Here is a 15526-nt window from a genome sequence, read left to right on the forward strand (position 1 = left end):
TAAACACAATATTCCAAGTGTGGTGTAACAAAATCTCACAGCTCTTAAAGTCAATCCCCTGTAATGAAAGCCAAAACACCACATGCCTTTTTAACAACCCTATCAACTTGGGTGGCAAATTTGAGGGATCTATGTGGACCCCAAGATCCCTCTGTTCCTCCACACTGCCAAGAATCTTGTCTTTAACCCTGCATTCAGCATTCAAATTCGATCTTCCAAAATGAATCACTTCACATTTAACCAGGTTGAACTCTTTCTACCATTTCTCAGCGCAGCTCTGCATCCTGTCAATGTCTCGTTGTAGCCTGCAACAGCCCTGACACGATCTACAACACGAGTGACCATTGTGTCATTGGCAAACTTGCTAATCCAACCTTTCACTTCTTCGTCCAAATCATTTATAAAAACTACAAAGAGCAGTGGGCCAAGAACAGATCCCTGCGGGACCCCACTTGTCACCAACCTCCAGGCAGAATACTTTGCATCCATTACCACTCGTAGATTTTGTCAAGAGGTCAGAATTTAAGGAATGAAGAAACAAGAGGATTGTTGGACTGGGAGAGACTACATAGATGGGGGCGATGCTAGGCCATGAAGAGATTTGAAAAGCAGGCTTAGAATTTTAAAATTTAAGATCCAGCCAAGATTAATGAGCCCAGACAGAATGGCAAGACAGACAGAGAAACATAGAAAATTGTGGCAGGAGTAGGCTATTCAGCCTTTTGAGTTTGATCTGCCAGTCAGTATGATCATGGCTGATCATCGAACTCAGTATCATGTGCCCACTTTGTCTCCTTACCCTTCCAGCCCTTTAGCCCTTAGAACTATTTCTAAGTCCTTCTTGAAATCATTCAACATTTTGGTCTCAACCACTTTCTGTGGCAGAAAATTCCAAAGGCCACTCTCTGGGAGAAAAAGATATCTGCTCAACTTAATCTTAAATGGTCTGCCAAAAATCTTTTGATTGTGACCCCTGATTCTGGAATCCCTCTTCATTGGTAACATCCTTTCTACATGTGCCCTGTCTAGAATTTTATAGGTTTCTATGAGATGCTCCTCATTCTTCTAAACTCCAGTCTTTCTTCACAGTCCTGCAATCCCAGCAATCAATTTGGAAAACCTTTCTTGTAATCCGTCTATAGCCAGAACATCCTTCCTCAGATAAGGAGGTCAAAACTGTACACAAGACTTCAGGTGTGGTCTCAGCAAGACATCCCTGCTCCCGTACTTGAATCTGCATACTATGAAGGTCAGCATACCTCCTCATTCAGATAATCTGTCCTCCTGCTTTTGCTACCAAATTGAATAACCTCACATTTAACCACAATATACTTCATCTACCATCCATTTATTCATTAACTCAGCACGTCCAAATCACATTGAAGCATCTCTATAAACTCCTCTGTTAGAATATGAGAATCAGAATTTTGGATGATCTTAAAAATACTGCAGACAAATTGTGGGTACCCAGCCACAAGTACGTTAAAAGAGTCACATTTAGAGGTAACAAAGGCACAAGTCAGGGTGTTAGCAGTTTAGGAGTTGAGGCTGGAATAGATGCTATGTTGGAATAGATGCAAGGTCCTGCTTATACGTTCTTAAGGCAGGTTGTGGGGTTGAAAGCATTTCTTGGAGTCAAATATGACACCAACGTTATGAAATATTCAGCTTCAGAGAGCTCAGAGGAGGAGGCAATGAAATTAGTGGCAGGGGAGTGGAGTCTGTGGTGAGAGTTGAAAATACAATGGTTTCAGCTTTTCCTATAGTTCACTGACATAAATCTTTGCTTACTTAGTATTAGATGTCAGATAAGCAAGTTGACAATTTAGAGAGATCAAGAATAATGGTTATGTGATTGGTAATGGGATGACAATGGCCTAGTAATATTTTTGCTATTTGAGCAATCTGGAACCCCAGAATAATGTTCTGGGGACCTAGGTTCAAATCCCAATGTGCTGATTCAACAACAAAATTGTAATTTCAAGTCTAACAATGACGATAACTACTGTTGATTTTCTGAAAATACATCTCATTCACAAATGTGGCTTAGGGAAGGACTACCCTTACCCAATTTGGCCAAACCCACAGCAACATTGTTCACTCTTACCAGTCCTCTGAAATGGGCTGAGCAAGCATTGAGTTAAATCCAATGGTGAATATGGATGGGCAACAAATGCTGGCCCAGCCAGTGCTCACGTCGCATTAGTGAATAAAAAAGCTAGGTACCACCACTGCACATGCAGAAACTGCACGTTTTTGGATAATGTCACTGAAGGATGGCATGTATGTGAGACATAAGAGGAAACTGAATTACCAAATAGGTTTAGAAAATATGCAAATGCTTTAGAAATAGATTTAGAAAGTTTTCTAGATGATCTTTTAAGATAATACAAATGGAAACCAGAAAAGCTAAGGACTCAAAGTAAGTATTAAAGTAAATGGGTGTTGATACATCTGATATTTTTGTTACACTGAAAAGAACCACACAAGCATCAGGGCATTAGAATGAAAGGATTCATCAAAAGAAAGGAAATGAAAAGTGCACAGAACATAAACAAAAATAAATGCAGCATTCAATTAAATAAGCAGTCAACTGTTATGTCCTACAACTTTGAACGGAATTCTTTCCCTACTAAAAATGGCTTGATATCCTACATGTACCAAAGGATATTTTATACACTATAAAGCAAAATAGAAATCAAGCAGGCATAGTCTAACACATAAAATAATGTATTTTATATTACTTTTACAACCAAGGTGATTTGATTCCAATAATAGAAATTGCAGCACCAGTGAATTTAAGTAAAGCAAAGTTAGTACTAGGAAATATAGAGATTCATAAACTCTACACCAAGATCTTAGTAAACTTCCACAATGCACTTCTGACTCTAAAACGAAGACAAGACTTCCTTTCTTTAACAGGATTGAAATGTTTTGGAATATACTGTATTAAAAATCTTAGTTTTCAAGTCTCTTCCATTCAGATAATTTGAAATTTTGAATATGTAATGCTAGATGTAAATCTCAATAATGGATTATATCAAAATGATTAACATAAACACTAGCAGAATATTCATTAGAAACCATAAGGTGCATGAATCTGAGATGAGTTTAACTATATCAGAGAAACGGTAATACAGTTTCTTCATTTAATGTTTTTCATCTCTTTACAAACTATGCTTGAACAGTGAGGTCACTATACTGAATTACAAACAAGATTTCAAATTTTGCCTTTAAAAATCCATTACATTTAATTTAGTATTAAACCAAAGGATTTTGAAAAATTCTTACACCAGGAAAAATCTTCAATATTTTACTAAGGCTTTTTTCAAAACAACAACAATAAATCAAGTACACATGCTTTAAAAAAAGAAATGCACAAAAGGGAAGAATGGAAATTTACCTGCTGAAAACCTTCTTTACCAAATACCCCTCTCAGCTCTTCCAGCTCTCTGTTAAGCTCTTCAATCTCTTGTTGTTTTGCAGTTAAATCTTCCTCCATTATTTCAAGTCTTGTCTGAAAGGGCTGCGCATCATGCTCAGAACAGGTTCTTGATATGCTAAAATCCTCTTCCTGAAGCAATTAAAATGAATTAGAACCCTGTACAGTGACACATTGCTTTAAAGATCTTTAAGGAAAAGGCATAAATAGAGAAAAATTATTTTCATAGAGGTTGATTTAATATTAATACATGCAGCTAGTAGCAATTTATCACTATAGAAACCATTGTTAGCAATTTGCATTTCAAAAGCTGCATGATAGGTTTGTATTTCGATTCACAGCACTTTGGTGGCCAAGGCACAAAATAACATTATTAATTCTATATTATTTCATGTGAATACTTTTATGAACCAATACAACATGGCAATAATATTACCAAGTCTTCAAGAGAATAAAATCTATGCGCAGTATAAATAATCTACTCGTCACACTGAAAAATTAAATCGTGAGGATAAAAATTGGAAAATATTGCCTAAGACATGCCCAATTTTTTAAAAAACTGGCAGGAGGTTGACAACTTTGCATTATCTTACCAAATAATTTCAGGTCCTCCAATGCCTGGGCACTGTGACACTGAACTATTCTACTGGAGAACCTAATATTCAGTACTTGGTCTTTGTAATGCTAACTCACGCAAGAGATCAGTGTCATTGTATACTTGGCATCTAAGGAAATGAGATTAAAACCCTAGATCCTTATCATTAGATCCTGCTGGTAGGTGTGTATGCACAAATGTCAGTAGGATCAGATTGACCTAGGTTCCAATCCCCTGAAGGTAACAATTCAAGAGTTCGGATTCACATTTGAACAGCAACTATTTAAATAAAATATCCAGAAGCTTGCTAACATGTGCAGAATTGTTCCCATCCATGAACTTTGGAAAGAAGGAGACTACAACAGAGTGCAGCATTTTGAAAATATTAAACTACAATATGTATGACCTGCTGAAAAGCAGAAGTTGAAAAGTTAGTTTCAGAGAAATACAACTTTTATTTTAAATTATTTGATTTTTAAAATGTTCAATAACAATGACCAATTATACATTTGAGGTTGAAAGTAGTAATATTTAATATAAATCTGGTATAAATTAGAACATTGCAAACTCTGTTAGGAAGAAATTTAACCATCTCCTTAATTCGGAAAACATAGGTATTCCACGTTCAAGAAAGATACATTATTCACTTAGTTAATACATTAAATGATAACTGCATATCACAGGATTGTTAAAAGTTGAAATAAACACAGAAGAAATATACCTTGCTCTCAGAACGAGCTAGTCAAGCAATTCACAACACCAAAGTTAGTATGTAGGCTATGCATTAAACCATCAAAGAATGTTAGTTAGCTAATGTTAATAGACATTATTAACCATCTGCTACTCACAATGGTTAAAACAGCCCCACACAATTCCAGAGTGTCTTCGGTTGAATTGTGTATTGAGGCATATGAATACCAGTTGGAGAAAATAAAAACTTCAATTTTAATACTTAGTGCCAGTATCAGGCCAGATCAGGGGCAGCACAAATGAAATTAAAGTTTTCTTTAATATTAGAGGCGAATAGAAACTAGGATGGTGAAGAATAATGGGTTACTGCAGAAAGTGCAGCTGAGCTAGATCAGCCATGATTGTATTGAATGGCAGAGGTGAGGGCTGTTCGGGTGCAGTGGTAATGCCCCTACCTCTGAGCCAGGAGACCCAGGTTTAAATCCCATCTGTTCCAGAGGTTGGTAATAACATCTCTGAATAGATTGATTAGAAAACATACTGAATAAATGAGTTAAGGGCTCTTGGGGGGCAGTGCTAGCACTAGGAGACCTGGATTCAAGTTGCATCTGCTCCAAAAGTGTGTTATAATATCTCTGAACAGTGTTACTGGAAAATATCTTGAATAATAGAGGAAGCTTGAACATGCAAATGGCCTAACCTGCTTATACTCCAATCTTTCTCTGCTTCAACACTGATTTAACTTAAGAATTTTTTGCAACTACTCTTGTATATCACTCTTAGAGCCTTTCTTGAATTGCTCATCAGTGCTGCATTTAGACTGAACAAAAAAATTGGGCTATATACTTTAGAAAGAGCTTTTGCATTAGAGTGGTGAGAGAAATCATTCTGAATCCACAGGTGTCAAGATTTAGCATTCCACTTTATTTACCAGACAGACAATTGACTAATTTCTATAATGATTTGAGTGGATTTGATTTATTATTGTCACATGTACTGAGACAGAATGAAAAGTATGGTTTTGCATTCTATCAAGGCAAATCATACTTATACAAGTACATCAGGATAACAGAAGGGAATGCAGAGTATAATGTTATTGCTGTAGAGAAAGACTAACTTCAGTATATGAGAGTTCTGTTCAAAAGTCTGATAACAGTCAGGAAGAAGCTGTTTTTGAATCTGTTGGTATGTGTTTTCAAACTTTTTTATCTTCTGCCCAATGGAAGAGGATGGAAGAAAGTATAACTGGAGTAAAAGCGGTCTTTGGTTATATTGGCGGTTTTCTTGAGGCAGTGAGAAGTACAGAGGGCATCAATAGATGGAAGGCTGGTTTATGCGATGGACTAGGCTGCGTTCACAACTCTTAATTTCTTGTGGTCTTGGGCAGAGTAGTTGGTATACCAAGCTGTGATGCATCCGGATAGGATGCTTTCTATCAAGCATCTATAAAAACTGATAAAATCTCTTTTCTTTTTGAAATTTATGAAGTTGATTTTGGGATGTGGGCATTGCTAGCTAGGTCAGATTTAATGCGCACCCATAGTCACCCTGCAGAAAGTAGTGATTAGCAGCCACAGTCCTTGGTATGTAGGGACAACCACAGTGCAGTGAAGGAGGGAATTCTAGGTAGTTAACCCAATGACACTGAAGGAACGATGATATAGTTTGAAGCCAAGATAATATGCAGCTTGGAGAAGAATTTTCAAGTGATGGCATACCCATATTTGTGTTGCCTTTATCCATCTAGGGTGGTAGAGGTCTAGTGTTGCTGTCTAAGGATTATTTGTGACATGGAACAGTGTATCTTATAGATGGTACACACTGCTGCCACTATGCACTACATCAAGAGGAGATGGTTACATTCTTGCTTGACAGGGATGGTCATTAGTCCGGGAAAACATTACTTAACACCAAAGCGTGGATGTTGTTCAGGTCTTCCTTCACACGGACATAGGCTGTGTCAGTCTCTGAGAAGTCATGAATGGTACTGAACATTACACAATCATCAATGAACATCTTCACTACAGATCTTATGATGGAGCGAAGGTCATTGATTGAGCAGCTAAAGATGATTGGGCATAAGACATGACTTTGAGGAGTGCAGTGATGGATTGCCGTCTAACAATCACAGTTATCTTCCTTTATGCTAGTTATAACTCCCATCAGAAAAATGTTTCTCCCAATTTCCAGTAACTTCAGTCTTGATAAGACTCCTTGTTGCCATATTCAATCTAAAACTGCCTTAATGTGAATGGGAATTTACTCTTACCTCAATGAATGCAGACAATTATATAGAATTACATTCTGGGAACTGTTCTAACCATATGGAAAAATATTTGGTCAGTAGCTGTGGTTAAATATGCCAGCAAGTTATTTGACTTCATACTGTACCCTCATATCTTCTGCTTTAAATACAGTTTCTCGTTGCACTGTACAACAACCATTTGCCTGTACAAACCAAACAATATTTTTAAGCATTTACTCATCCATTCCTAAATATCTTGCCAAAAAAAATACAGCATTAATATTTATTAGTATAGATGAACAGCACGTAAAATATGGTCTAACCATTTCATTACACAGTCATCCAACAGTTGGTCATTCTGCATTTCACCAAAACTTTCTCAACTTCTCACATCCATCAGAAATTAAACACAAATCATTAATAGTCACTTGTAATCAAAAAGCACATTAATACATCTCAAATTAAGAACCTTTTTCTTCTTTCAAATGATTGATGTAGCTTCACTTGTCAAAGTCTTTACTTTTTTTTGCAGATAAGAAGTTAGATTTCAAAAAGCTGGTACATTTGCGATCAGTGCCTTTGTGATAGGTATAACTTTTAAGTTATTAAGTTATGCTAATGTACATTACCAAATCACATGCCCAACCAATCAGCATTCTTTAACCATCATAGGAACACAAAGCATTGTCTTAGACTCCTGGAAATAAGGTGCATCCTCCACATTCCAGAAGGCCATAAAATATAGGGACAGGAGTGAGCCATCCAGCCACTCAAGCATACTCTCCCATTCAGTAGGATCACGGCTAATCCAACATTTCTCATATATGCTTTTCTGCCTATTCCCTGTAAACCTTTATTCTCCTATTGATCAAGAATCTACCTACTCGGACTTAAATACACACAAGGACTCTGTCCCTCAGTTCTCTGTAGCAAGGAGTTCAAAAGACTCCATTCTCAGAGAAGAAATTCCTTATTTCAGTCTTAAATTGGCACCCCTTTATTCTGAGATTACATCTTCTAGTGCTGGACTCTCCCAGGAGGGGAAATTAGCAGGAACCCATCAAGCCTCTTAAGAATTCTATCTGTTTCAATGAGATCACTGCTCATTCTTCTACATAGGTGCTGTTAAACATTATTTTTCACTGTTGAAGGCTCACAGAGAACTGCAATACATCAAAGTTGCACAACTCTTTCTCTCTTCAGCTCTATCTACTTTGCTCGATTCTGCTAAATACCCTGATGCTCTCTGCTGGGTGTATATATCAGGGATGACAGCTCTCATATAGGCAAAATAACTTTTTTTAAGCATTGAAATAAATTTCCTGTTATATTTCAGAGATTCACAATTTACACACAAGATAAGATTTGAGAAAGGTCACTGATCCCCCCATAAGTCCCCCAACGACAGCATTCATTCAGATCCAGAAAGATTGGAAAGTTGTCTCCAACATATTCTGTGAGAATATCTTTTGATAGCATTCAAAATTTGACTGTTAGTTGTCAAAAAGCTGGTACATTTGCAATCAGTACCTTTTTGATAACTCATTTGATTCTTACAATTTATTTTAAATATTCCAGACTTTCATTTTCATACCTTTCATTCTCAACTAAAAATATGTAGAATCCATGAGTTACTATACTATGCTCATCTCATTAGACTTACTGATGTTCGGCATCTAGGTCATATTAGTTGTCTTTGTAATTAAAAGGTGTTATGGTTGCTCATTTTCAACTCCACAGAATTGAACCACGATCTAATAATTCTTTTTGATAGTTAGTGCTCCTGGAGTGCCTTGTTAGAACTCTTTAGAACTCCAAGGTATACAAATAACTGCTGAAAAGTCTGGCTACTCTTAAATTTATTTAAATAATTTTAGAATAGATCATAGATTAAGTAAGTCTAAGTACCTATAAGTTCTCTTTGAATTTGTTGGGCAGATTCTTAATCCCTTCTAGGAGCATCCCTCTCCCATATCCTTTTACTGAAATACTTTATTTACTTTTACAAAAAAAGAATATAATTTCTAATAATCTTAAACCCCAAATATTATGCATTCTTCACAAGATATTTACCTCTGACGTATAGTCATCAGCTGTGGTAGACACTTCACTTTCTGGCTGAAAAATGAAATACATAAATTAATTAAAACATTTTAACATTTCAAAATAAAGATGTATACGCATTCACAATATAATGACAAGTTTAAAAGAATATGCAGTGCACAACTTTACTTGGGCAATCCCACACTTTGTTTCTATGGCCCTATGCATTAATTCTTGAACAATGTTGACTAAATTTCCCTGGCTACTTTGATCATTCTGAGTTATCTAAATTGGTAATGTACGTTCACAACCACAATAATGACCTACATTTATTTAGTACATTTAACATAATTGACACTTTATAAAATGACAAGCAATGAGTAATAATAAGTTTAGAATCTCTCACACATGCACACAAAATACCTACTTCAGAAAACTTGAAAGCTAACACAAACTATTTCAACAGCCTACAGTGCAGACCAAAAGAATCTAGAGATTTCCAATCTTGAGCTTTGCCAATATTTTCAGTCTGAAATGTTTCATATCCCTTTGTCATGATACCTCCTGGTATCAGGAGGCATATGAGGAGAGCCAAAGGGAACAGGAAGGTACAAAAACATATGAACAGCAGTAATTTGAATATTTTGTAAATGACAATAAGCTAAGAACTGCAGAGCAAAATTGACACAAACAAACATTCTCACAAATAAAACACTGGAAGCTAGCACACATGTTCAGAAAGTAAAAAAAGACAACTATTGGAATGTTGGATATTATCTCGAGGCACCTGGAATACAAAAGTCAGGAAGGACATATCAGTTTTAAAGCCTAGGTCAGATTTATTCTGAAGATGTTGCATTCAGGTTTACGGATAACAACAAGGAAGAGGGTTATGAGGCTACAGTGCACACTCACCACGACATCAAGGCATTAACCTAAAAAAAAATTTGAGGATAGAATACAGGCATTTCTTCTATACAGAGGAACCTCGATTATCCAAACAAGATGGGCAGACACTATTTCGTTGGGATAATTGATTATTCGGATAATTGACTTAAACAAGGTAAGCCATGCTGATCTAATGCTGTGCTCTATCAGAGATTTTATTTAAATCTATAATCTTAATGTATTGAGTGCACAAGAATACAGGTTTCACATGATGAGCAAAATAAAGCGATGATAACACGAGAAAACATTTTTTAAAATGCAGCAGTAGTTACAATTTGGCAAGAAGTGGTGAAGACAGCATTAAGCAAAGTCCCGAATATCTTCTACAATCGTAACAGCATTTATCAGTTTTTGGGAACACAGTCTCACGATAGAAAGACGGAAGCATTGCCTCACGCATGCGTTTACGCAGCCTTTTTTTTAATGAATGGCCTGGTAAAGTGACGGGAATACCTGTAATATAAAGCACTTACTTTTGTAAAGGACTGTGTAACAAGCTTTACTTAAAAAATTTCCACTCACTGATGCCTGAGCTGCTTGTGTTTCTTTGTTTTTGCCAACATTTTCAGATGTGGGGCAGTCCAGAACTAGTGGACATAGGTTTAGAGTGAGAGGGGAAAGATATAAAAGGGACCTAAGGGGCAATTTTTTCACACAAAGGGGGGTGTATGTAAGGAATGAGCTGCTAGAGGAAGTGGTGGAAGCGAGTACAATTGTAGCATTTAAAAGACATCTGGTCAGGAATATGACTAGGAAGGGTTTAGAGGGATATGGGTCAAGTGCTGGCAAACGGGAGTAGATTAGATTAGGATATCTGGTCGGCATGGACAAGTTGGATTGAAGGGTCTATTTCCGTGCTGTACATCTCTGACTCCATGACTCTATGTTCTTCAGTACAGGTAAGTCGAATACACTTACCTCTTTAATGTAACGTTTTTGTGGGACCTTGAAGTCTTCGAATAATCCAAAATTCGAATAATCAATATTTGGATAATTGAGGTTCCTCTGTAGTGCATTATTTGAGTTCTAGTGCGATCCCGCACTGTACAAGAAACGTGCAATACAAATAGCACTTAAAATGTTGGCAATGCGATCGCACTATTGCCAACACACATTTTAATAGTTCATGCTTTAGAACAGTGTCCCCTATTTGTGAATCACATTACAGCTAATTAGGATTGACGAAACAGGCATTATAGCAGAACAATCTGTAAATGAACATGATTTGTGAAAGCTTGTATTGAGAAGCTCAAGAGATAGTCGAACTGACTGCCTTAAATGGATACATTGATAAATATTTGCCCATTTAAGACTAAAATTGGGAACTTCTTCACACAAAATGAAGAAATATGGAATTCTTATCCCCAAACTAGAGATTTCAAAGAGTTTGGATTGAAGGGAGTAAAGTGAGTTAAGGCACAGATCAGGCATCAATTAATTGATTTGAACAGATTCAAGGAACTGAATGTTTTTTCTTGTTCTTATATATCCTTACTAAATGTCAGCATTGATCTTGCTTTCTTGTGGAGTTAGCCCAATATGCCTGCCTCCTGGTCACTTAAGCTGATCGAACACTCTAGTATAATTTTACAGGTAACTGCAGTTTCATATTCCATTGAGCACATATGCAAACTGCTAATCCTCACATTTGGCTTTGCACTTGCTCTAGATGCATGTGCAATGCCAAAACAGAAGATTTCTCATAAAGATTTAGTGCCTTGTTTGGGTTGGGTATTGAGTTAACAGACAAGGACATAGCACTTCATGGGCTGAAGCATGCAGCAGTATAAAATTTCTAGGGTAGCTTCACGTCTGTCTATATTTATCCTGATTCTTGAAATGGTTATGATGCCAGATGATGGTAATATAGAACATAGAACATAGAACATAGAACAATACAGCACAGAACAGGCCCTTCGGCCCACGATGTTGTGCCGAACTTCTATCCTAGATTAAGCACCCATCCATGTACCTATCCAAATGCCGCTTAAAGGTCGCCAATGAATCTGACTCTACCACTCCCACGGGCAGCGCATTCCATGCCCCCACCACTCTCTGGGTGAAGAACCCACCCCTGACATCTCCCCTATACCTTCCACCCTTCACCTTAAATTTATGTCCCCTTGTAACACTCTGTTGTACCCGGGGAAAAAGTTTCTGACTGTCTACTCTATCTATTCCTCTGATCATCTTATAAACCTCTATCAAGTCACCCCTCATCCTTCGCCGTTCCAACGAGAAAAGGCCGAGAACTCTCAACCTATCCTCGTATGACCTACTCTCCATTCCAGGCAACATCCTGGTAAATCTTCTCTGCACCCTCTCCAAAGCTTCCACATCTTTCCTAAAGTGAGGCGACCAGAACTGCACACAGTACTCCAAATGTGGCCTAACCAAAGTCCTGTACAGCTGCAACATCACCTCACGACTCTTGAATTCAATCCCTCTGCTAATGAACGATAATACTCCATAGGCCTTCTTACAAACTCTATCCACCTGAGTGGCAACCTTCAAAGATCTATGTACATAGACCCCAAGATCCCTCTGTTCCTCCACCTGACCAAGAACCCTACCATTAACCCTGTATTCCGCATTCTTATTTGTTCTTCCAAAATGGACAACTTCACACTTGGCAGGGTTGAACTCCATCTGCCACTCCTCAGCCCAGCTCTGCATCATATCTAAGTCCCTCTGCAGCCGACAACAGCCCTCCTCACTGTCCACAACTCCACCTATCTTTGTATCATCTGCAAATTTACTGACCCACCCTTCGACTCCCTCATCTAAGTCATTAATAAAAATTACAAACAGCAGAGGGCCCAGAACTGATCCCTGCGGAACTCCACTTGTAACTGGACTCCATGCTGAATATTTACCATCTACCACCACTCTCTGACTTCGACCGGTTAGCCAGTTTTCTATCCAATTGGCCAAATTTCCCTCTATCCCATGCCTCCTGACTTTCCGCATAAGCCTACCATGGGGAACCTTATCAAATGCCTTACTAAAATCCATGTACACTACATCCACTGCTCTACCCTCATCCACATGCTTGGTCACCTCCTCGAAGAATTCAATAAGACTTGTAAGGCAAGACCTACCCTTCACAAATCCGTGCTGGCTGTCCCTAATCAAGCAGTGCCGTTCCAGATACTCGTAAATCCTATCCCTCAGTACCCTTTCCATTACTTTGCCTACCACAGAAGTAAGACTAACTGGCCTGTAATTCCCGGGGTTATCCCTATTCCCTTTTTTGAACAGGGGCACAACATTCGCTACTCTCCAGTCCCCTGGTACCACCCCCGTTGCCAGTGAAGACGAGAAGATCATTGCCAACGGTACTGCAATTTCCTCTCTTGCTTCCCACATAATCCTAGGATATATCCCGTCAGGCCCGGGGGACTTGTCTATCCTCAAGTTGTTCAAAATGTCCAACACATCTTCCTTCCTAACAGATATCTCTTCTAGCTTATCAGTCCGTTTCACACTCTCCTCTTCAACAATACAGTCCCTCTCGTTCGTAAATACTGAAGAGAAGTACTTGTTCAAGACCTCTCCTATCTCTTCCGACTCAATACACAGTCTCCCACCACTGTCCTTGATCGGACCTACCCTCGTTCTCGTCATTCTCAGGTTTCTCACATACGCATAGAATGCCTTGGACAAATCAAATCCCAGAATGGAACCAGTCTCGATAGACAATAAGCTTTATTTTTGCTGTTGATTTGCCATGAAGATCTGTATTGAACATATCCATAAGGGACTTTGAAGGAAAGTCCACATTTAATATGTGGGAGGCTTTCAAAGATAGTTTAAAGATAGTGCAGGATAGGCATGTCCCGTTGAAGGCAAAGGATAGGAAGGGCAAGATTCATGAACCGTGGAAGACAGGAGAAATTGTACAACTAGCCAAGAGGCAAATGGAAGCGTATATAAGGTCTAGGCAGCTAAGAACCGAATGGGCCCAGGAGGAATATCAGAAGAGTACGACAAAAGGGGTCATAGGTTAGAGTGGTGCTGGAAAAGCATAGCAGTTCAGGCAGCATCTGAGGAGCAGGAAAATCAACGTTTCGGGCAAAAGCCCTTCATCAGGAATACTGGCAGAGTGCCTGCAGGGTGGATAGGTAAGTGAGAGGAGGATGGGGGTGGGGAGAAAGTAGCATAGAGTACAATAGGTTAATGGGTGTGGGGATGGAGGTGATAGCTCAGGGAGGAGGGTGGGGTGGATAGGTGGAAAGGAAGATAGGCAGGTAGGACAAGTCATGGGGACAGTGCTGAGCTGGAAGTGTGGAACTGGGGTGAGATGGGGGAAGGGGAAATGAGGAAACTCTTGAAGTCCACATTGATGCCTTGGGGTTGAAGTGTTCCGAGGCGGAAGATGAGGCGTTCTTCCTCCAGGCGTCTGGTGGTGAGTGAAGGAGGCCCAGGACCTCCATGTCCTCAGCAGAGTGGGAGGGGGGAGTTGAAATGTTGGGCCACAGGGCGGTGTAGTTGATTGGTGCGGGTGTCCCAGAGATGTTCCCTAAAGCGCTCTGCTAGGAGGCGTCCAGTCTCCCCAATGTAGAGGAGACCGCATCGGGAGCAACGGATACAATAAATGATATTGGTGGATGTGCAGGTAAAACTTTGATGGATGTGGAAGGCTCCTTTGGGGCCTTGGATGGAGGTGAGGGAAGAGGTGTAGGCACAGATTTTGCAATTTCTGTGATGGCAGGGGAAGGCGCCAGGAGGGTAGGTTGTAGGGGGGTGTGGACCTGACCAGGTAGTCACAGAGGGAATGGTCTTTGCGAAAGGCAGAAAGTGGTGGGGAGGGAAATATATCCCTGGTGGTGGGGTCCGTTTGGAGGTGGCGGAAATGTCGGCGGATGATTTGGTTTATGCGAAAGTTGGTAGGGTGGAAGGTGAGCACCGGGGCGTTCTGTCCTTGTTACGATTGGAGGGGTGGGTTCTGAGGGCGGAGATGCAGGATGTGGATGAGATGCGTTGGAGAGCATCTTTAACCATGTGGGAAGGAAAATTGTGGTCTCTAAAGAAGAAGGCCATCTGATGTGTTCTGTGGTGGAACTGGTCCTCCTGGGAGCAGATACAGCAGAGGCAGAAGAATTGGGAATATGGGATGGCATGTTTGCAGGAGGTAGGGTGGGGAGAGGTGTAATCCAGGTAGCTGTGGTAGTCAGTGTGCTTGTTAAAAAAAATGGCGGTGTCAAGTCCGTCGTCATTAATGGAGATGGAGAGGTCCAGGAAGGGGAGGGGGTGTCAGAGATGGTCCAGGTAAATTTAAGGTCAGGGTGGAACGTGTTGGTGAAGTTGATGAATTGCTCAACCTCGTCATGGGAGCACGAGGTGGCGCCAATGCAGTCATCAATGTGGCGGAGGAAGAGGTGGGGAGTGGTGCCAGTGTAATTACAGAAGATGGTCTGTTCTATGTAGCCAACAAAAAGACAGGCATAGCTGGGGTCCATATGGGTGCCTATGGCTACTCCTTTGATCTGGAGGTAGTGGGAGGATTCGAAGGAGAAATTGTTAAGGGTGAGGACCAGGTCAGCCAAACAAATGAGAATGC

General features: G+C 39.5%; 1 protein-coding gene across 6 annotated transcripts in view; it reads right to left on the reverse strand.

The window, feature by feature from the left end:
- Positions 1-15526, reverse strand: part of akap9 (A kinase (PRKA) anchor protein 9) — a 249318-nt gene that overhangs the window by 191179 nt on the left and 42613 nt on the right. For 5 of the 6 annotated variants that reach the window (XM_072575787.1, XM_072575790.1, XM_072575789.1 and 2 more), the window contains exons 3-5: positions 9046-9090; positions 7119-7175; positions 3404-3574 (exon numbers count right to left, since the gene is read on the reverse strand). In XM_072575787.1, the coding sequence (XP_072431888.1) occupies positions 3404-3574; positions 7119-7175; positions 9046-9090 (273 nt within the window). The remainder of the gene's footprint in view (positions 1-3403; positions 3575-7118; positions 7176-9045; positions 9091-15526) is intronic. The other variant, XM_072575788.1, reaches the window with a different exon arrangement.

Source organism: Chiloscyllium punctatum, chromosome 8 (genome assembly GCF_047496795.1).
Source record: "Chiloscyllium punctatum isolate Juve2018m chromosome 8, sChiPun1.3, whole genome shotgun sequence".
NCBI lineage: Eukaryota > Metazoa > Chordata > Chondrichthyes > Orectolobiformes > Hemiscylliidae > Chiloscyllium > Chiloscyllium punctatum.